Source organism: Anabrus simplex, chromosome 2 (genome assembly GCF_040414725.1).
Source record: "Anabrus simplex isolate iqAnaSimp1 chromosome 2, ASM4041472v1, whole genome shotgun sequence".
NCBI lineage: Eukaryota > Metazoa > Arthropoda > Insecta > Orthoptera > Tettigoniidae > Anabrus > Anabrus simplex.
In genome coordinates this window covers 271,220,283-271,244,343 of record NC_090266.1, presented here as the reverse complement: position 1 = coordinate 271,244,343, position 24,061 = coordinate 271,220,283, and the positions used below count along the sequence as shown (strand labels likewise).

Sequence of the window (24,061 nt, the reverse complement as noted above, 5' to 3'; positions counted from 1 at the left end):
TGGGCTAAGAAGGCCAGCGCTCTACCACCTGAGTTGCTACTCAGCCCGGCTATTAGCACATAACAATAATTATAGAAAATATGATTTTCATTCAGTCATTTATATCCGACACTTTTTTACCGTTTAAAGATAAAAATTTCATTGTTCCGTATTGAAAGTATTAACGTTAAAAATTAAATAATTGAAAAAGAGGTTCAACCTATTCAATACATAAGAGAAAGAAATGTAGTGATTACATTCTTATTTAATAGTAATTAGAAATGGGACCGGTTTCGACCCTAGTCCAGGTCATCGTCAGCCGTTCAAAACATAAAAAACATGAAAAACAATGCATATGAAAAAGAAAAAGATTAAATGAACTCTGGATCGGTATAATTATACTGAATTGCGTTGTATATTTCTATATATACGTACTTAACTTCCCGCAACCCAGGCAAATACTGGATCTTCAGGATATTCTCCATTCTACTTTGGCGTTCGAGAGTTCACTTAATCTTTTTCTTTTTCATATGCATTGTTTTTCATGTTTTTTATGTTTTGAACGGCTGACGATGATCTGGACTAGGGTCGAAACCGGTCCCATTTCTAATTACTATTAAATAAGAATGTAATCACTACATTTCAGTCTCTTATGTATTGAATAGGTTGAACCTCTTTTTCAATTATTTAATTTTTAACCTTTTTACCATATGAGCTGTAATAATGGAGATATTCAAGAGTTTATTACAAAGTGTTTCAACAACCAAGCATTGCTGATGAGGAGTATTGTGATGCCATCACAGTAGCAAACTAACTGGCTATGATGGTTGTTGTCATTATTGTCTTTATAATATGCAAATTAATAATAATGTTATTTGTGTTACGTCTCACTAACAACATTTCCAGTTTTCTGAGATTCGAGGTGCCGTAATTTTGTCCCACGGGAGTTCTTTTACGTGCCAACAATTTATAGCGCCACACACTTTTTCCATTATATGTTGACTGCATTTTAATCAGTACAGTGGTTCTACTTCAGATACTGACAACATGAACACTGTTCACGTAGTGAACCACTACAAAATTAGTATTTGCTAATAGCTGGGCTCAGTAGCAACTCAGATGGTAGAGCGTTGGCCTTCTTAGCCCAACTTGGCAGGTTCGATCCTGTCTCAGTCCGGTAGTGAAGGTGCTCAAATTCAAAGTTAGTGGGACGTAAAACCAATAACATTAACATTATTATGTGTTAATAACTTATACTTCTGAATATATTTCAAGGCTCGTGAAATAATACAGTAACCATGATTCGATATACAGTAAATATGTAGAAAGAGGCAAAAATGTCAGTCAGTCACTTGCTTTCTTGGCTTACGCTGCGTGAACCATCAGTGATAGACCCCAAGTGTAACCGTACAAATTGTAGAGCATAGAAACCTCTACAAAAAAAGTCTGCGATGGCATATACCTTTTTCCAACTGGTTGCCCACTAAAAGATATTTTATGCTATAGTCTGCAGTAAAAAATTATAACTCCTTAAAATTAAATATTTCTATATTATCCTCGAGTTCCTCATCAAAATACATTGTTTGACCTCCTCCAGTATTTTATAAGGATTACAATAACCTTGTCAGGACATTTGCATGAATGGTTCAGAAGTTATGACCATCTTAGACTGTAATGGTAATAAGTGTCAGCAGGACGGGCGAAGGCTATCTCATATCACATGACATCACACAGAAGGAGGCCAGGAAGAGAAACAAGTGAGCACAATGCGGGAAGACACCCCCCCTGACATCAGACAGTGAGGAACCCTGTAGTAGTAACGAAGAAAGTAGAAGCATAGAACCCCCAATTACATGGTTGGAGATAGAAAAGTCCATGAAAAGTATGAGGAAGGGAAAGGCAGTTGGAGTGGATGAGTTGAGTACAGTTTATGTTGTGAACAGTGGGAACTCGAGCAGTCCAGTGGTTATATAGACTCCTTAACACAGTATGGCAGGAAAAGAACTATCCCAGAAGACTGGAAGGAGGTTATAATTGTACCTCTTTTCAAGAAGGGGAGTAGATGGAAATGCATCAACTACCATGGAATTACTTTGCTCTCTCGTGGTCTAAAACTTCTGGAAAAAATCATAGAGAGTAGATTAAGAGGAATTGTAGAATGTTTATTGGAAGAGGAACAATATGGTTTTAGGCCTGAAAAAAACAACTACAGACCTTATCTTTGCTGTCAGGATGTCAATAGAAAAGCACTAGTAAAAAGGGAAACCACTTTTTCTACTATTCCTAGACATCAAAAAAGGCTTACGATTGCATACCAAGCGAGCATATCTGGAAATGCCTAAAAGAGCTGGGAGTTCATGACAGTCTTATTGCAAAGGTGAAGATGCTGCATGATAAAACCAGAAGTTGTGTGCAAGTGGGCTGCGGGCTGTCCAAATAGTTTGAAACGAAGAGAGTAGTACAGCAAGGCAGTGCTTTGTCACCCCTCTTATTTATCACTGTGATGGATGCCATAATAAAGGCACTAAAATGGAAGGAGCAGCAGGAATTGCAAGCTTTCATCTTTGCAGACGACGTGGTGATCTGGGGTGAAGCCGAAAATGATGAGGAGAAAAAGCTGCAGAAATGGAGTCAAATATCAACAAGGCTAAGTTACAGAGAGGAGATGACAAACCACAAATCAGAATAAATGACACCAAACAGGACAGTGTCCAACATTTAAGTACTTGGGTAGTATAGTATCAAAAGACAACCTTGCGAAGTATGAGGTGGACAGTCGAATTAGCAAGGCAACTCACCTTTACCACCAAGTAAGACAACTGCTGTGGGATAAACTAGTACCATTAAGAGCAAAGATGACATTAGCCTATATAAATCATATTATACCACCTTAACGAGACAAGACAACTCAAAACTCCAAGCTGCAGAAATGATAATTAGTTAATGTTATTTGTTCTACGTCCCACTAACTACTTTTATGGTTTTCAGAGACGCCAAGGCGCCGGAATTTAGTCCCTCGGGAGTTCTTTTACATGCCAGTAAATCTACCGGCACAGGGCTGACGTATTTGAGCACCTTCAAATACCACCGGACTGAGCCAGAATCGAACCTGCCAAGTTGGGGTCAGAAGGCCAGCGCCTCAGCCGTCTGAGCCACTCAGCCCGGCCTGCAGAAAGGAAGTTCCTATGTACCATGATACAGAAGACCAGGAAAGACAAGTTCAGGAATGAAAAAGTCCAAGAGGAGGTGGGAATAGGAGACTAGCTACTACAAAGGATTCAGAAAGCAAGACTGAAGTGGTTTGGTCATGTAAGAAGGATGAGTGCAAGCAGGACAGCAAGAAGAGAATATGAAAGAGAAGTAAAAGGAAAAAGACCAGTAAGCAGATCCAGAGGAAATGGACAGATCTGGTGAAGAAAGATGCCGAGGAGAGAGGACAAGATTAGGAGAAGATTATGAGAGAACATATGTTCATGGTCAGACAAAGATGGAGGGGGCTCGTACACTTCACCCGGGCAACTGGAGATGGTCAACGATAATGATGATGATGATGAACCCTGTCCTTGGTCAATAGTTATATCAGTAGGAAGACCAAATTACAAGTAACACTCTCATTATTGTTCCGAACTGTAACAGGAAAAGGTGTTGGGCAATTGAGAATGGAAAAGGTCTCAGATAGTGAACGATTCTTAGGAGCCAGTACAGAGAAAGGAGTCCACAGGGCGAAATAATAGATGTTATTTTGCTAATGAAAATTTATTCAAAATTCTAGGTGCAAAAATAACCTTCTTATCTCGCATTTAAAACTGAGAAATGACTTGAAAATATATTCTTTCATGTATAGTCAACCCAAAATTGAAATTCAGAAAGCTCTCTGCTATAAATAAAGTTGAAAAACAAACTTATTTCTTCATGAAATTCATAAGTAGTATGTGATTTCATAAGTCTTTAGAATGTTCAAAAATAAACACTTGTTTTCATAAATCACTCTTATATGAAACCTAAAGTCTTTTTAAATCAATGCCTAAAGTCTGTTTAAATTATTAAATTAATTATCACACGAAAATGAATTTTCATCAATTGGCACCTGTAATTCGTGGTTAACGTAGCACATCAAAGGAATGATTAGAAACAATGCCTCTTCAGTAAGTCAATGATTGTCTAGTGCAACAGATTTTAAAGTAATCACTTGCTTTTACCAGTTTAAAATGCTAAATGCACTCATATCACCTGAGAGTTTTTGTAGGCTGGAATTGGTGAATGCGGCTCCACGAGCAGCAACGGGAACTCCAACGATGTTGTCAGCACCACGTCGAACCAAGTACCATCTCCAACGTCATACCACGATCCATATCCTTTGCTGTACCATGTATTACATCCATCGTCAAACTACGCACCGCCTCCAACGTCGTATTATGTCCCACGTCGAGTCAGGTGTAGAGTTGATATGAAGTTTAACGCTCGGTCAAGATTTCTGGTGTCATATAATGTTGTGGACACACGAGAAAGTTCAATTGACACTGGATCGTCGGAGTTCGTCGTTGCTTGCCATGCAGTACACTACCTCGGTCGTGAGTGTTAGTTGAGTGCGGCATTGGTGACTAATTGTGCTTAGTGAGTGTGTGGTGAGGAAGTAGTGAGCCATGGCTGCCGATAGTGGAGGGCCATTGGCAATGACAGGGGCTAAATTATTAGTGGAACGTGAAATTGAGCTTCCTATGGACGAGGAATCCATGTCTGATACCTCTATCAATACTGAACAACAGCAGGTCTCCCATTCAACTAAGAGTGACCAGCAACATCTCAATACGGAAGTACCACCTCATTCTAATAATGAACAACCTAACCAACAACCAGATGTGCAACAAGCAGTACCTACTCAGGAGTATTATAACACATTTCATCATGGGCCATATTTCGTAATTGTAGAATCTACGACTGATCAGAATATTGGTAGTTTACATCCTATGGCCCTTGGTCGCTGTTTCTATGAACAACAGTTAAATGTCAAATCCATTCAGCGTAAAGGTCGAAACCGAATACAAGTGACCTTCCATACTGCTGTGCAAGCCAATGCCTTTTTGAACAACTCCATCCTAGACACTTTGAAAATCAAAGCCTATATTCCCTCCTCCCAAGTTTTGTGAGTGCGAATAATACACGGGGTTGATAAGAGTATCTCAAATGAGGAAATTCTCCAACACCTAGAATCCATGGCTCCAGGTAAATCCGTGCAAAGACTAAATCGTAGGGTTGTTCAAGATGGTGAAACGCAGTATCTCCCTACAGGTTCCATTAAAATTGTGTTTTGTGCGCAAATGCTCCCTCCACAGGTTGCTTTATATAAAGTTTATATGGAGGTTGAGCCTTTTATTTTCTCTCCTATCCATTGCTGAAAATGCCAGCGATATGGACACGCTATCAGACAATGTCAGGCAAAAAATTCACGATGTGGCAAATGTTCCCAACAACATGAAACCAATACCTGTACTGAACAATTTCTGCAATGTGTATATTGCAAGAAAGACCATATTACGGGCTCCCAGGATTGCCCTGAGCACAAATACCAAGTCAAAATCAAACGACTTATGAGTACAGAATATCTTTCTTTTCTGGAAGCTAAGGCCAGAACAGCGCTTCCAGTTTATTACCCTGAACAACAGGCAAATCAATTTCCCCCATTACCAACAGATTCTCAATATCCACCTACGACAAACCCACGAAAGCGCAAGTTTACCCAAGTTATCTTACAATCTCCACCCTCCACACCCGAGCCTGGATACGATAAGCAGGGATATTTAGCCATTCTTAGGAATGAGCATGCTGCTTCAGCACGTCCTATTCCATCATCGAGTACAACGATAACAACTGAACCAGTCATACATACACCACCTTTGTCACAACAACGTGAGCACCGGAATCCTTTGATTCCCCAAGCCACAAGTTCTATTCCTACGAAGGAATACCTTCAACATGAAATTCAACGTATACTAGTGATGTTACTTCAACATATAGGCCATGAGCCACAACTAAGTACTGTCATCTATAAATTGAGGGATCATATTATGAATATTACTACATGATAAGATTATTGCAATGGAACTGTAGAAGTGCCATTCCCAAGCAACACGAATTACATCTCATAATAAATGCGACGCAGGCTAATCTTGTGGTTTCAACCACATTTTTCCTTTCGATTGCGAGGCTATCATGTCATCCGCCATGATGGTAATGGTTATGATGGTGTAGCCACTTGCATACAGAAGACCTTAAGTTATAACACACTAGCTATACAATATCTTACTCCACATACTTATGCGGTAGGGATAGTCTATCGTAACATTTGTTTCTTGAATACATATTGTCCCCCTCAAATTTATATCACCCAACGACAATGGGCACAATTTTTTGAACAATTTACACACTTTCAGCATCTCTTCGTTCTACTCCTGGTGTTACAGTAGAAGTCCGTTATAGCGATAATTCATAGCAGCAAAAATTTACTCGCTATAGGGGATTGTCGTTATACCTGATTTTTGTATAAAAGTCGGAAACCCCTCACACACGTATTAAAATCAGTATGAAAAGGCAATCAATTTGTTCAAAACTCACGTTTCCGCAGATGGTATCCGCACTATGGCTTACTTTTTTTTTTTTTTTTTGTGAAAGTGTGAGTTTAATTTCATTCTGAAAAAATTATACTACGGTACCGTTTTTCTCCGAATCCCAGATGAACACCACTTTTTCTTTCAAAAATTTTAATCAGGCTCAAAAAGTGCTTTGTAAAATCATATGAATGCCTTTGTTGTACAGTACACATTTTAGACGCCGAACACTGGCTTTCGTAATGGCATTTTTTTTGCGGCTGCACAATTATTCTTTATTTATGCGGGTTTAATGGCCATTAACTTAAAATTGGCATCATAATACCCAAGAGAACCCGTTGAAAATTTGCCGGCAATACCTATTCCAATTGTCTCTACAATTTGACGAACCATCAGGCAAATATTCCTGCTGCCTATTAAACTGTTACTTTTACGCAGCGTCAGATAAAACCGGCAACCACTACGCGCACGTCTCGCTTGCCGGGTTTGGCCAACTTCAGCTGCTAGCGGTGTACAAGCCTCATCACGTACGTCGAAGGTCAAGGAAAGAGTTTATTGCACTACGGTATGGCCATTCTGCCCCTGAGTTTTTTGTGCACATACCTCACAATTTCATCTTCGACTTCTTTTAAGTGTCCCTGTCGCATTTTTTGTACAGTAGCCTACGCATTATTTTAGCTTTTTTTGTCTTCACGCTAACGTCAAATAATGGCTTTAGTTAGGCCTATGCACAATTATTCTACATTTCTGAATGTTTAATAACCATTAACTTAAAGTTGGTATCATAATATCGACGAGAACCCGTTGTTAATTTACCGGCAATGCCTGTTCCGCGTATCTTTACAAAACGACTATGTCCCTGCTGTCTATAAAACTTAATTTTTCTAAGCGTCAGGTACATAGACGCGTTATAACTCTGCCACTGGGTAGCTGTGACCTTTCTAAGAATTCGAAGCCTCGCATGTTTTGATGCCATTCTGCAGATTTGAGAAACGTTTTTGTAGAGACTAATAGAACGTTATTCTCTATTCACTATTTCCCAAGGTCCAGTGACGTTACACACAGGCACTGTATAATCGGTTGTCGCGGCTAGCGATGTATAATAAAGAGGCGGTCGTTTATTTTCAACGAGTTTTATGTATACGTGCGCGTGTGGGAGTGAAAAGAAGCAGCATGGTTACCACAGTAGTAGCCAGTGGTATTCGTTACTGTTAGGTCGGGAATGCAAGACAACCCTTGATTTTTTCGCATGAAATTCTGAGAAAAAACGTCGTCTTGGATTCAGAGAAATACGGTATCACGCAGAGGCTTCTGTGACATACATTTCAGATTTCTTCTTCAAACGGCGTTGCCTAACCTAAAGATATGTAAAAGCTCCGCCCAGTTTGACCCATATAAGAAAAATCACACTGTGTACATGTTAGTCTATATACACCAGACCTTGAATAATAACTGCTATTATAATTAACCTTGTTGTGGTTATCCCAGACAAACCTAAAAACTAGTTTCACCACATTTACACACAATAACCCAGACATTCATCAGATTGCAAATACTTTAAAGAAGGCTTCAGAACAGTTAATACTAATCAAAACATATTTTTTACCCACAACAAGGTCAATTATAATAGCAGTTATTATTCAAAGTCTGGCGTATATAGACTAACATGTACACAATGCAGTTTTTCTTATATAGGTCAAACTGGGAGAAGTTTTTACCCGAGATATTTGGAACATTACAACGCTCAAAAACATAACAAGTATTCAGTAATGAGCCAGCATATGAGAGAACTGGGACATCACTTTACATCTATAGAGAAAGGTCTTAGTACCATTACAAGTAGGTATAGATGAAGGGAAATAAATGAACAAACTGGAAAATTTACACTTTTTTTGGACCAGGCTTATAATCAAAATCAAAATCTTAACGATGTCAATGAAATTTAAATTCCTTTGTATGAATTAACACCTAAATTAATTTATATCAAGAATTCAAATCAGAATAAATCTCCACACTGAAATGCTTCACCCACCACGCCAAATGTTAAGCCCGCCCACGCCGCTTCTAGAAACTCTCCTCCAGCAATAGCACATACCTCCAAAGACCAGCCTACCCCCTCTCTCCCTCCACGCCCCACTGCTCTATTATCGCATCGATATAATACCAGGAGTAGAAAAGGTAGTCAGGCAGGCGCTGCCGGAACAGACAGATCCACCTAGTATGAACTGAACGAGTAAGTCACTTTACATTTAAAAATCCACAGCCTGTTTCCAGTCATTTGACCGGCTCATAAATGGAATGAATTAAGCCCCCATCGCACGGCGAGGATAGGAAATGTGCTGGCTGCCGAAGCCTGTGGCACTCCTCTGGGGCAATGATAAATGACTGATAGATGAAATGAAATGTTAATGGAGAGTGTTGCTGGAATGAAATATGGCAGGGAAAACCTGTCCTGCCTCCGCTATGTCCAGCCAAAATCTCACATGGAGTGACCGGGATTTGAACCACGGTATATAGCGGTGAGAGGCCGGCGCGCTGCCACTTGAGCCACGAAGCTTTCACTTTACATTTATGGGGTATTATTTTAATTGGCTTTTGAGACAACACGTGCTCTAAATTGTCAATTAAAATTTCTTTTGTACTTCATTACAGATAATCTTAAGATCCCCCGCAAGGCCAAGTAACATATCAACGGGTATGATTATTCACACAAGACTGTATTTAAGTATCTAGGACGTTCCTTCCCAATTATGCAGTAGCCTACGATTGTATTCTTTACAATTCATCGTCATTACATACAACAGGAAACCAAGACGCTTATATTTTCATTCACAACAAAATTTAATCTAGTGTTAAACAATCGTATCCAGTACATACAACAATCGGTTTTAAGTCTCCACTTGTGGTTGACAACACACTTCAACATTGGTTTTGTCAAGTATAAGTAAACAATATATGTGGGTCAAATGAGCCCCCGGATGAATATACTCTTTACCTAAGACTCATGTTAGATGAAGAAGATCCATTTTAGTTGTGGACACTTTTAAAAATTAGTTAGAATAAGACTGACAAGTTTTAATTGTGTTAATAACACCATCAATTTATGTCACTCACTTTTATGTATTGTTCACATTTTAAAAATATTGTTATGGCATGTTAAAATTAAGAGTATTTCACTGAGTAACATCAACGTTCATATTTCATACTATATATGGTGAAATAAGGTCCCGGACCTTGACCTTAAGGTTGTCCACAGGCTGAAGATGCCCAAAATGGGTGAAACATTAACTGATAAGTCTACATAAATTCATGTAGATTCAAACCACATCAAAAGTGAAATGTATTGAATAGGTGGTTTTATTAAATTATCCTTGAGATATTTATGCCTAAGGAAGACCAAATCTGGAGATCTAACTATTAGGGTATAGGCTGTTTCTTCGGCAGTGATGCTGCGCATGGGCTATGCTTCTGGCCAGCGAGTAAATCCATCAACAGCAGTGAGGAGATAATGACAGCTTTAGCAGACAGGCAGTGGACCGACAATATCCGAGTTAATGTGGCTGAAACGGCCTTTGGGTGCTCCAAAATTCCCCAAATGAAATACATTATGCCTTGTCACTTTATTGTGTTGACACGACAAACAAGCAAGTGTCCAGGTGTGAGTGACTTTCTGAATAGATAGCCAAACAAATTTATCCAAGACTAGACGAGAAGTGGCTCGAATGCCTCGATGACTTAAGTCATGGAGCTTGTCAAAGAACTTGCGTTGAAAAGGAAGGGTCAAGAACGGACGTTGTTTTCCAATTGATATATCACATATAATAGTACTCACGGTGCCTTGGTGGGTTACTTTTTCTAATGTCAGCAACGTACTATCACACAATACGGCTTTGAGTTCATCACCGTCCACTTGTGATAGAGCCAGGAGAGCGTAGTCATCTTCTACCGAGATGGCTTCAACATGGGACATTGTATCGGCGACAACATTAACTGCTCTCTTTATGTGCTGAAAAGCTGGGCTGTGAGTAGTCTTTCTCTGCGTTGAGAAAATGCATAAAGCAGAGGCTTGTGGTCCATACACATGGTGCACTGTTGGGCTTCCAGTATATAGTGGAAATGCTGGACAGCCTCGTACACAGCTATGAGTTCCCTGTAATAGGCCAGCCACGTTATCCGGCGTGCTGAAAGCTTCTTGCTGAAAAACGGTATGGGCTGCCAATGGTGTCCTACTTTCTGAAGCAAACATGCTCCAACTTGAGTAATTGATGCATCGATAAAGGAACCTAGAGGTGCATCTGCCAATGCATGAGTGAGTTGATTGGTTTGCGCTAGGCTTTCTTTGCATTCGTGGAAAGCGCGTTGCAATTCTGGAGTCCAAGGGATAGGTTTAGAGCCCTTAAGCATAAAATTGGCTAGGACATTCACCAACGGCGCCTGCTGTTCAGTCACATGCGGTAGGAAGCATCTATAGAAGCTGACAATGCCCAAGAACCGGTGGAGGCTCAGGACAGTCTTTGGTAGAGGATAGTCCAGGAGAGATTGAATTCTCTCTGGTAGAGGTTTTGTACCACCCTCTGAGAGCCGATAGCCCAAGCAGGTTACCTCACTTGCACCTAATACACACTTAGATGGATTTATGACTACACCATAATCAGCTAATCTCTGGAAAAGTATGCGAAGATCGCACATATGCTCTTCCGCATCCCGGAAAAACACTAGAATGTCATCAATGCATGGGAAACAGAAGTTTAAATCCCTAGTGACCTCATCCATAAAATGCTGGAAAGTTTCCAAATGACATATAGGGAAATTCAAACATCCAGAAAGGTGCTGTTATAGCTGTTTTGCAAATGTCACTGGGATGAATCGGGATCTGTTTGTAGGCCTTGATATGGTCAAAGGTACTGAAAATGGTTGACCCAGCAATGTTATGCCAAAAATCTCCTATGTGTCATAACAGGTAGTGGTCGTGTACTGTCCTTGCCTTCAACGCCTGGTAATCACCACATGGATGCCATGAGTTGTCTCGCTTAAGTGCAAGGTGCAAGGGTGAAGACCACAGACTATTAGAAGGTCTCGCTGTACCGCACCTTACCATGTCCTCTAATTCTTTCTTTGCTATCAGCAATTTCTGAGGTGCCAAGCGTCGAGGTTAACAAGAGACCAGTGGGCCTTCGGCTGACCTAATGTGATGTACAGTATTGTGTTTAATATCACATTAGATCCCAGGTGGGCGAGTAATGGAGTGAAAGTCAGCAAGCAACATGCTAAAAGGCGAGTTGGTGTATACTGCAGCAGTCTTTACGCTGGCCTGTTTGACAGAGGTTACAGATGTCTTAACATGTAGGCCGGTGGTGCCATCGAGGAGGCATCTGTTACGGCAGTTAGGGAGTAAGTTGTAGTAAGCCAGAAAATCGGAACCAATGATGGCTGTGCTAACATCAGCAATGACAAATTGCCAGCGAAAGTCACAACGTAAACCAAGGCTGAGGTCCAGAGGAAGGCTACCATACGTCCTGATTTTACTACTGTTTGCAGCAGTCAGCTCATTCCCGGAAGGTTTGCAAGGGCTTGAACTTATACTATGTGATCCCGATTAAGGTCTGATTAATCAGCCGATTAATCGATTAAAGGCATTTGGTTAATTGATCAAAGTTTTTAATTGATTGACAGCTCTATTCATCATACATGCATAGTCATTATCAATTTCTACTTTCTATTCATAAGAAAATTGAGGAAGCTGTGTTTAAATAATCAATTTAAATTGTCACAGTAACTAAATTATTGAATATCATAAAGTCTTCACAATTACCACAACCACAATGACAGTCATTATTCACACACACAAAATACACCAAAGCAGCAAAAAAAAAAAAAAAAAAAAAACATGCAATAGTCAATACATCCCTCAATCAGGCAGTAAAACAGGGGCAAGTCCACATAATATATGGGACTAGACACGCAGATCGCCTATATGGAGTCAACTCGAAAGATCTGCACCAGGCCTCTTTGGAGGCCACATACCATTATTAAAGTATGAGATGGTTTGTACCCATGACCCCATCAAGGCACGAGAAGAAGAAGATACTGAGAATGAAAAAATGAATACTTTCAAAACAAAATACTGTACTTTCAAATCTTGAAAAAGGCCTGCAGAATAATTTTTCTTTTTACCTGGATTAGGAGTGACGATGTCAAAGGCACATTCCAGTAGTTCTCGAGGATGGAATCCATAAACCTTCCTTTCACGATAAACTCTGTCAATAGCATAACGTTTCAAGTATGAAATGCCATCATGAGCCACGTAACGAGCAAACCCAACACGAAGATCATGTGGGAGAGACACAATACCACCAGAATGCGTCATGAGACGGACACAAGTTTCAGTGTTGTCATAGAGTTTGGCCTTGGGCATGAGCAGAAGTGTGGATAAGCAAGATGCTCCATGCTTTTGAAAAATGCGAATTACTGTCTCTCTCACCAATTCTTGCAAAACCAAGGGACGTGTGAGACAAGTCCCTCGAGATGGATTCATATCATATGTGATGTCTTCTGCTGGAGTAACCTCCTGAAAATAAAGTACATTTTAAGCAACTTCCACAGGATGCAAGAGAAAGTTATATCAGTCAACAAAGATCAATTAACTTTTAAGGCTGACACCCAGGTGGTATACTGCCTTTTGGTTTTAACCTATTATTTTCTTAAATGATTTTCAAGAACTTGGAAATCTATTAAACATCTCACTTGGTAAGTTATTCCAATCCATATTTCTTCTTCCTGTAAACTAGTATTTGTCCCAATTTGTCTTCCTGAACTTTATTTTCATATTATGACCCTTCCTAAATTTAAAAACCCTATTCAGGATCATTCGTATACTAATGTCATTCCATGGCACCAACTTGTGAAAATCTTAACAGCAAATGTTCCACCTTTACAATACTGTAATCATCTTTATTAATAAGACTACATTAAACTATATTGGTGATACATGTTTGAGTCCTCTTATGAGACATCTTCAGTCACACATAGAATCATTGGAAATATGATAAGGGCACATTAAAATTGGTGAAAATTGGTATTAGTGTCTTGTCAATCTTGAATCTAAAATAACACAAACATGAACATGATGTAAACCATGAAGTCCAGTTATTGCACAGGTTAAAATGTCGTTACATGCGTGGAATTCAATCGGACAAGAAGGTGTATTCATCTGATATCAAAAACAAGTTCCTGGATATCCCAGTATGGAAAAGGATAAATCTTGTAAAGAACAATCAACTCAAATACAGTAATTTAAGTAGGCAAGAGGTAGCGGATTATATTAATATCTTGGAGTTTGTCACCGCTAATAATTATTTCACCTTTAATGGTCAGATTTATAAACAGGAAGGCATCTGTTATAGCATTCAGGGAATAAGTTGTAGTAAGCCAGAAAATCGGAACATCATCAGCAATGACAAATTGCCAGCGAAAGTCACAACGTAAACCAAGGCTGAGGTTCATAGGAAGGCTACATTACGATAAGGAAAGGAACGCGATTGTAGCGGGTGATCTCAATTTACGAAATGTCAATTGGGAAGGTAATGCAAATAACAGGAAGCATGACCAATAAATGGCATATAAGTTAATATGGGAAGGGCATCTGATTCAGAATGTGATGGAACCAACTAGAGGGAAGAATATTCTGGATGTGGTGCTGGTAAAACCAGATGAGCTCTATAGAGGAACCAAAGTAATAGATGGTATTAGTGATCACGAAGCTCTGTTTGTGATAGTTAACAATAAATGTGAAAGAAAGGAAGATAAATTAGGACTATTAGGCAGTACCATATGGCTGATAAAACAGGCATGAGGGAGTTTTTATAAAGTAACTATGATCGGTGGAAATGGTAAATAAAAATGTAGACTCTGGGATGGGTTTTAAGCAATTGTTGAGGAATGTGAAAATAGGTTTGTGCCTTTAAAGGTGGTAAGAAATGGTAAAGATCCACTATATTATAACAGAGAAGTAAAGAGGCTAAGAAAGTGCAGGTTGGAAAGAAATAGAGTTAGAAATGGCTGTGGAAGTAAAGAGAAATTGAAGAAACTTACTAGGAAATCGAATCTAGCAAAGCAGTCAGCTAAGGATAACATGATGGCAAGCATAATTTGCAGTCATATACATTTTAGTGAAAACTGGAAGAGTATGTATAGGTACTTTAAGGCAAAAACAGGTTCCATGAAAGATTTTCCAGGAATCATTAATGAACATGGGGACTTTGTAAGCGAGGATCTTCAAAAGGCAGAAGAATTCAGTCAGCAGTATGTAATGATTGTTGATTCCAAGGATAATGTCCAGATAGAGGAGGTGAATAATACTAAAGAAGTATTAAAATTTACCTATGGCAACAATGACATTTACAGTAAGATACAAAAGTTGAAAACTAGAAAAGCACATAAAATAGGAACAAAATAATAGGTCCACCTATTCAATACAAAACAATGCTATAATAATAATAATAATAATAATAATAATAATAATAATAATAATAATAATAATAATAATAATAATAATAACAACAACAACAACAACCATTTAACTATTAACTGGGACCAGTTTCAACGCTTATTCTGCATCATCTTCAGCCAAAAAAACTTTAAAAAACAGACAATGACATATTTAAAATAACATACAAAATAATGTACAGTACACATGAAAATATAAAAATCTTGTGAATGATTGAGTTAAGATTTAAATGATTAAGTGTGATCTCAAATCACTTTTTACAACACTAGTTTAAAATTAACAAAAATAACACCATTTTTTAAATCACTGCTTAGTCCTGATAGTAATTTGATGTTCTGGGTTCACATTCATGTCGCCGAAGTTCGATGTACAAAAAGAGTTTGTGTCAATGTTCGAAGAACAAGCACGTTTTCTATAGTAGAAGTATACAAAACAAAATATAAGACCACAATGGCCATTGAAAGGTTTAAACTAGTGTTGTAAGAAGTGATTTGAGATCACACTTAATACTGAGTGAAAATAATCTTAAAGGAATTTCACCAAGTCTTGAATTGCCAAATAAAAGTTATAAAAATTGTAAGGAATTTAAGTCCAATTTCAAAGTTCATTTTCAAAATACTGAGTATATTCTAGTTTAAAAATATATATTATGTTCCTTCCTAAATCATAACGTAACACTTTTAAGCCTAAAAGGAACTTAGAGATTTCAAGTTCTACTTTACGTAAAGTGTGAGATGACTTATGTCAATATTCAAAGGTAAGAAAAATGTCTTCTCTAATTGAAAACTCCCATTTGACGAAACTTTGGCTGAAGTTGGCCTGGAACTTTCTTCTACGAGTTTTAATTTTACTGTAGCTTGTAAGAGTTAGGCGAAAAGGACACCATATTTTGCCTCAGGGTACTAAGAGATATTCTTAGTTCAAATGGGACCTGAAGCAAAAAGAAGAAAAAGAGGGAAATTAGAAAAGTGGGAAAAAAGAAGGAATCCCGCTTAGAAGTTTAAGTGAATATGAGACTCACCTCTGGTGGCGTGTGTAGACGTATGTTAGGAAAGACACTGAGTGTCGTAAGACACCGAGACCAGTATGTGCTGTGGGTTGTGGTAGAAAGGGGAGGGGAAGGAGGAGAATCAGGGAGATGGCTGATGATGCCCTTTAAAAAGGGCAAAACATGTACCATTTCATATTTTAATGAGGGTTAAATAACTTTTATTATACTATTTTATATGTGGTATGATCCAAGCTGTCAGTGGAGAGATGGTGTTGAATGACATCAGTAGACAAATAAGTTTGAGTGGTGTCTTTAAAAGTAGGAAAGATCACAATATGAAAATAAAGTTGGAATCAAGAGAACAAATTGGGGCAAATATTCGTTTATAGGAAGGGGAGTTAGGGATTGGAATAACTTACCAAAGCAGATGTTCAATAAATTTCCAATTTCTTTGCAATCATTTAAGGAAAGGCTACGAAAACAACAGATAGGGAATCTGCCAGCTGGGCGACTACCCTAAATGCAGATCAGTAGTGACTAATAGTGATAGTAATTAGACAAGATTCCTTGCACCCAGCAGCACATAAGAAGGCCTCTTTTTATAGTATGATTCATAGGGCTTATGGTATACCCATGTCAGAAGTAGACCGTAAAAATGAATTGGATACTATTTAATAGCTAAAAGTAATGGGTTCAACAGGCAATTTGTGGACAAAATTATTACCAAAGTTGAGAAGAAATCGTTTTCAACTTTAGCTACAGATATGAAAAATAAAGAAGACAGTTATGCCCTTTTCACCTACAGTCATAGTAAAATCTATGAAATTACGCATGTTTTCAAGCAACTAAATATGAAAGTTTCTTTCAAGACAAACAACAACAACGCTCATCTTTTTTATAACTAGCACACTATTAATAACGTCAATAACAAATTTCAGAAATCAGGAGTTTACAAATTAAAGTGCCAGCAATGTCCCGCCAGTTACATGGACACCAGGCAGCAATTTTAGCATAAGGTATGAGGTATAAGGAATATGTTAAGACATTGAAATATGGCAGATTCTTGGCAATGGGTTCTCATATGGTTGATACCAATCATACATTGATGGACTTAAAACAAGACCTTCAAATTCTCCAATTAAGTGAGAAGGGCAAACTATTGGATATCTTTGAAAACATTTTTATAAATACTGATAAAAAATGCAACCCGACTTATAATCTGAATGAAATATCGGATGAAATCAATGTACTTTTCGAGGAGATAATAATTAAATTCTTTACACAAAGGCGTATAAGTAATGCATTACCTCACACCTCTCCCCACACATCAAACTCCCCAAACCTCCTCTCCAAGTCAGTCCTCAACGGCCTTCGAGGACTGCACTCAGTTAGCTTCAGCACCCGATGTGAAGTGGAGGGCACAGCACGGGCAAGGAGGTGAGTGACCAGATGGGTGAACAGTTCACATTTCACATTGAATTTTTTGTTAGTTCATTCATATTTCTTTTCTTTTTAGGCCCATATTGTCAACAACACAACCAAGTTCAACTTTCATCATTCAACATAAGTCCACCTTTCTTCAGCTCATCACAAGGAGCTATTTTAACGTGGCATTAATATTACACTATTTTATGTACACATTCAAGAACATGTACAGTACAATATGTTCACAATGTCAGGATAACTATATGGTTAATTTAATTCGCATAGCCACTCATGATATGTTATATTTATGCAATTCCACACATGTAACAACATTTTAACCTGTGCAATAACTGGTCTTCATGGTTCACATCATGTTCATATTTGTGTTGTTTTAGATTCAAGATTGACAAGACGCTAATATGCCGCGTTGCAAGATTCATGTACTATTTATTCACTCATTTTAATGTGTCCTTACCATATTTGCAATGATTTTATGTATGACTGAAGATGTCCCATAAGAGGACAAACCTGTATCACCAATATAGTTTAATGTAGTCTTATTAATAAAGACGATTACAGTAGTGTAAAGGTGGAAAATTTGTTGTTAACATGTTCACAGTTGATACTTTTTGAGAATACGGGCTCAAATATGAAATTTATCATGTGCAATTCCATGGCACCTTTCCACTGACAGCTCAAAACCTACTGCTTAGTCGAGCAAGTCGTACCTTACTTTGTAGTATTCACAGCACAAAATTTGGAACATTTTCATAACACCACTCACTTGTAGTGGTTGTGGCTCAGTGGTTCGTGGTGTGGGTTGTTACAGGCATGTCCTAATTTGTGAACCATGGTCAACGGTTGAGTGGCCTAGTAAGTGGACCTGAGAGTCGGGATACCAGCTGCTATGGAATGGAAGTGGGCACCTCAGACATATTCTGATTCATGACCCTCCGTCTGCTCAATTCACCAATGGTCCCTAAGCACTGGGACTATGTCAATGTAAGATGGTATCCTGCTTCACAGCATTTTCACCGAACACACTCAGAACACTTAAGCAAGCTTCGGACCTTAGGGAGTACCAGAGTACCACTTCCATTCGACAGGCAAGGGACTCCTTGAAAACAACTTGGCGAACAAAATTGAATTCCATGGAGAGCTATCATGGGGCTCATGGAAGAAAGTAGTACTGGATGAGTCTGCAAAGAGGATGCATCACCGAGCTCGATAGCTGCAGTCACTTAAGTGCAGCCAGTATCCAGTATTCGGAAGATAGTAGGTTTGAACCCCACTGTCGGCAGCCCTGAAAATGGTTTTCCGTGGTTTCCCATTTTCACACCAGGCAAATGCTGGGGCTGTACCTTAATTAAGGCCACAGCCGCTTCCTTCCCACTCCCAGCCCCTCCCTGGCCCATCGTCACCATAAGATCTATCTGTGTCGGCGCGACGTAAAGCAACTAGCAAAAGAAAAAAGAGGGTGCGTCTGGGTGTGTTAGGAGTTGATGATATTCGGGTAAGAAAAGATAACGAGGAAGACATAGGAGATTATAAATAGTTCTAACAGGTGTTAAAAAGGGAAGGGCAGAGTGTAGAGTATGACTGTTCATCAGGAATACTATTGCACACAACATAAGTTTCTGTGTGGCACATAAATGAGTGAATGATGTGGGTAGATAGATCTGGCAGTTGGAGGAATCAGTACAAGAATTGTCTCAGTCTATTCACCATGTAACGGGCAGATGAGGAAGAAGTTGACATGTTTTATGATGCATTGAGTAGCATCGCAGTCAGGGTCGACAGGAAGGGTAGGATAGTGCTAACGGGCAATTTCAATGCGAAAGATGGAAATAGAACTGAGGGATATGGGATTCTTGGCATTTTTCATTTTTATAATTGGCTTTACGTCACACCAAAACAGATTGCTCTTATGGTGATGATCGGACAGGAAGGGCTAGGAATGGAAAGGAAGCAGCTGTAGCCTCAATGAAGGTACAGCCCCAGCATGTGCCTGGTGTAAAAATGGGAAGCCATGAAAAAACATCTTTATGGCTGCTGACAGTGGGGTTCAAACCCACTATCTCTCGGGTGCAGGCTCAAAGCTGCACGCCCTAACCTCACGGCCAGCTCACCCAGTGATTCTTGTTGTTTAAAGAGGCCTAACATACATCTCGGTCATCGGCACAAGGATGTGAGCAGATGATGGGTAAATGTGGGGAAGATGTGAAAGCTAATACGAATGGGACCTCTGTGCTAGAATGGGATTAGCTGTTATGAATACATTCTTCAAGCATAAGGCTATTATCTGCTACACATAGTAGGATAGGGGCACCAGATAAATAATGGTCTATATCATTACCGACTTCGAATTCAGAACATCTGATAGAAATGTGCAGGTTTTCTGGGGATTTTCCAATGATACGGAGCACTACCTGATCTGTAGTGAACTAAGTATTTCAAGGCCTAAGATAGAGAAAATGAAATCTGTCTGCAGATGAATAAGGGTAGAAAAACACCAGGACGAGGATATTAGATAGAAGCACATGGATAAGATTAGTGAAAAGTTCCAAACAGCAAACAGTATGCAGGTTATGCAGGTTAAGGAAAAGAAAGGGAGGGGGGCTTATAGGGATGCTATAGTAGAAACAGCAAGAGAATACCTAGAACAACTGTGTGTAAAAAAATGGAAAAAGCAAACATCTTGGTTGAATGATGAAGTGATAGCAGCTTGTAAATGTAAAAAAAAGGAGTATCAGAAATGGCTCCAAACAAGGGCTGATGCAGACAGGGAACTGTACGTAGATGAAAGGAACAGAGCAAAACGAATAGTTGTTGAATCCAAGAAGAAGTTGTGGGAAGATTTCAGTAATCTGGAACGGCTAGGTCTGGCAGCAGGGAAACCTTTCTGGACAGAAATAATCTTAGGAAGGGAGGGAAAAAGGAAATGCACAGTCTTTTGGGTAAATCAGGTGAACGCATAATAGATCCCAGGGAATTACTGGATAGGTGAAAGGAATATTTAGCAACTTCTGGCTCGGTGAGGAAAGCAACGGGAAACTATCTCACTCCTCATTTCCCTAGTACGCCTCTTCAGTGATGCCTAGGCCATCTATGACAGCTGATGGCAGAGCTGTTGAGGATCCAACCAGCCTTAGGGCTGAAGACTGAACATACATTCCATGTCAAAGGAAATCTTCCCGGTGATATTGAGAACAACCCAGCTCGTGGGGAGGAGGAAAATAAAGTTGGTGAAATTACACTTGAGAAAGTGGAAAGGATGGTAAATAAACTGCATTGTCATAAAGCAACAGGAATACATGAAATATAGTGGGAAGGCAGGAATGAAATAGTTTTGCAGAGTAATGAGATTAGCATGGAATATTTGTAAGATACCTTCTAATTGGACAAAAGCAGTAATTGCACCTATCTATAAGCAAGGGAACAGGAATGATTGCAACAACTATCGAGGTGTTTCGTCGATCACTATACCAGTCAAGGTGTTCACTGGCATCTTGGAAGGGAAGGTGTGTTCAGTAGTTTAGAGTAAGTTGGAGGTAAACCAGTGTGGTTTCAGACCACAGAGGAGCTGTCAGAATCATATTTTCAGTATGTGCCAGGTAACTAAAAAATGCTATGAGAGGAACAGACAGTTATTTGTATGTTTCATTGACCTAGAGAAAGCATGAGGCAGAGTACCGAGGGAAAAGATGTTTGCTATACTTGGGGACTATGTGATTAATGGTAGCTTATTAATATCAATCAAAGGCATATATGTTGACAACTAGGCAGCTGTAAGAATTGATGGTACAATGAGTTCTTGGTTCAGGGTGCTTACTGAGGTTAGACAAGGCTGTGATCTTTCACCTTTGCTGTTCGTAGTATACATGGATCATCTGCTGAAAGGTATAAAGTGGCAGGGAGGGATTCAGTTAGGTGGAAATGTAGTAAGCAGTCTGGCCTATGCTGACGACTTGGTCTTAATGGCAGATTGTACCGAAAGCCTGCAATCTAATATTTTGGAACTTGTAAATAGCTGGAATGAGTATGGTATGAAAATTAGCCTTTCCAAAACTATATTGATGTCAGTAGATAAGAAATCCAAAAAAACTGAACGTCAGATTGGTGATACAAAGCTGGAACATGTAGATAATTTGAAGTATTTAGGTTGTATGTTCTCACAGGATGGTACTACAGTAAGTGAGACTGAATCAAGATGCAGTAAAACTAATACACTGAGCTCGCAGTTGCTATCAATAGTATTCTGTAAAAAGAAAATCAGCTCCCGGATAAAACCATCTTTACATCAGTCTGTTTTCAGACCAACTTTTCTTTACAGGAGCCAAAGCTGGGTGGACTCAGGATATCTTATTCAAAAGTTAGAAGTAACAGACCTGAAAGTAGCGAGAATGGTTGCTGGGAGAAACAGGTGGGAACAATGGCACGAGGGTATTCGGAATAAGGAGATAAAGGCTTAGTTAGGAATGAACTTGATGGATGAAGATGTACGCATAAACCGGCTTTAGTGTTGGAGTCATGTGAGGCGAATGGAGAAGGATAGGTTACCTAGGAGAATAATGGATTCTGTTATGGAGGGTAAGAGAAGTAGAGGGAGACCAAGACAACGAAGGTTAGACTCGGTTTCTAATGAATTAAAGATAAGAGGTGTAGAACTAAATGAGGCCACAGCACTAGTTGTAAATAGAGGAATGTGGGGATGTTTAGTAAATTCACAGAGGCTTGCAGACTGAACGCTGAAAGGCATAATGGTCTATAAAGATGATGTATGTATGTATGTATGTATGTATGTATGTATGTATGTATGTATGTATGTATGTATGTATGTATGTATGTATGTATGTATGTATGTATGTATGTAAAGAATTATCTAAGTAATGTTAATTGTCTGTTTTTGCTACCCTTAGTTAATGTTATCTGTCTGTTGATGATGATGATGATGATGATTGATGTTGTTTAAAGGGGCCTAACATCTAAGATCGTCGGCCCCTAATGGTACGAGATGGACAACATGACATGATAATTAAATTTTTTAAATTTATCCACTGACTAGAATTTAAAACAAATGAAGATGAGTAATGATGGTGAATTTAAAATTATCAGTGGATCGAATTTCCAATGCCTTATTTTTGGTAAAATGAAAGATGATAGGTTATGGCAGAATAAGACATTGCCTTAAAATTCAATAATATATCATGCAAATTACTATTTTAAAAAACATATTAAAATATACATACATAAACTAAAACAATGTCAAATTAACAAAACGTAGTGTACAATAATACAAGGACTAATACGAAACAGAACGTTTATATGCGATAAAACAAACCACTATCCTTCATAAAACAGATGACGAGGTCTGCTGACTGCTCGTCATCTCGCAGGATGAGGGAGATGGTACTCGGGAGTTTTAGACTACGGTGCAGACCGACCAGGTCCACGCACTCCGTAAGGATGTGTACCACGGTAAGACGATCACCACAAGTACACACCAGAGGGGGTTCTCCTTTCAGTAAATAGGAGTGCATTACTATACTGTGACCAATCCTAAGACAACATAATTCCACTGTTTCCCTCCGAGAAGCCCAAAGGGAAGTCCTCCATACCTTCATCGTACCTTTTATCGTTCTCAGCTTATTTGGAAGTGGAGTGCCCTGCCAGTCCATCTCCCAATGGCAAATAACCAAATGTCTCAACTGAGAGCGAATATCACTTGCTGGAACCTTGTAAGGCAACGGGAGCAATGTAACTGCCTCCTTGGCAGCCTAATCAGCTAACTCGTTTCCCTCTACACCTATGTGGCTTGGGAGCCACATAAACGTGATTCTGGTGCCGGCATCCAAACACCCATCCAGCAGGTCCTGGATCCGCTGCACCAGACGGTGCTGAGGAAAACAGGTACGAATAGATTGTAGCAAGCTCAAGGAGTCAGTACACTGCAGAAAGTGTCGGCGCTCATCGGACAGTTCGTACTGCAGAGCTTCACAGATAACAGACAGCTCTGCTATGTATACACTACAGGTTTCCGGGAGAGCAAAATGAAACCTATCACTGTCGACAACAAACGCACAGCCCACTTTCCTTTCTACCCTCCAACCATCTGTGTAAACGACGACTGAACCTGGATACCGGCCAACAACAGATAGCTAGAGTCTCCGTTAAACCGAAGGGTCCGTGTTTTCCTATGGACCAGTATGCAGATCTAGGATAATTTCAGGTCGTCGTATTATCCACGGAGGTACCCCACTTGGTTGTCTGACAAGGCAGGGAACCAAAGGTACATCAAACAATCCATGACTACTATCCAAGCATATTCTAACCAGCCGCGTTGCTCGAGGATAAGCAGCGTAGAGCTGACAGTTTTCATTGTGGAATACGCAAGAATAGCTTGGGTGAAGTGGCACCTGTCACAAATTTGCAGCATAGGACAGAAGCATTTGCTGGTGCCTCAGGTGTAAAGGCAGCACACCAGCTTCAGCGAGCAGGCTAGCAATGGGGCTTATATGAAAAGATCCCGTTGCCAACCTAACCTTGCTGTGGTGG

At 39.4% G+C, this 24,061-nt stretch overlaps 1 protein-coding gene across 1 annotated transcript in view; it reads right to left on the bottom strand.

Annotated features, from left to right (window-relative positions):
- Positions 1 to 24,061, bottom strand: part of Gcn2 (eukaryotic translation initiation factor 2 alpha kinase Gcn2) — a 731,408-nt gene that overhangs the window by 243,681 nt on the left and 463,666 nt on the right. Inside the window, exon 19 of the mRNA XM_067140578.2 lies at positions 12,759 to 13,152. Within this exon, the coding sequence (XP_066996679.1) occupies positions 12,759 to 13,152 (394 nt within the window). The remainder of the gene's footprint in view (positions 1 to 12,758; positions 13,153 to 24,061) is intronic.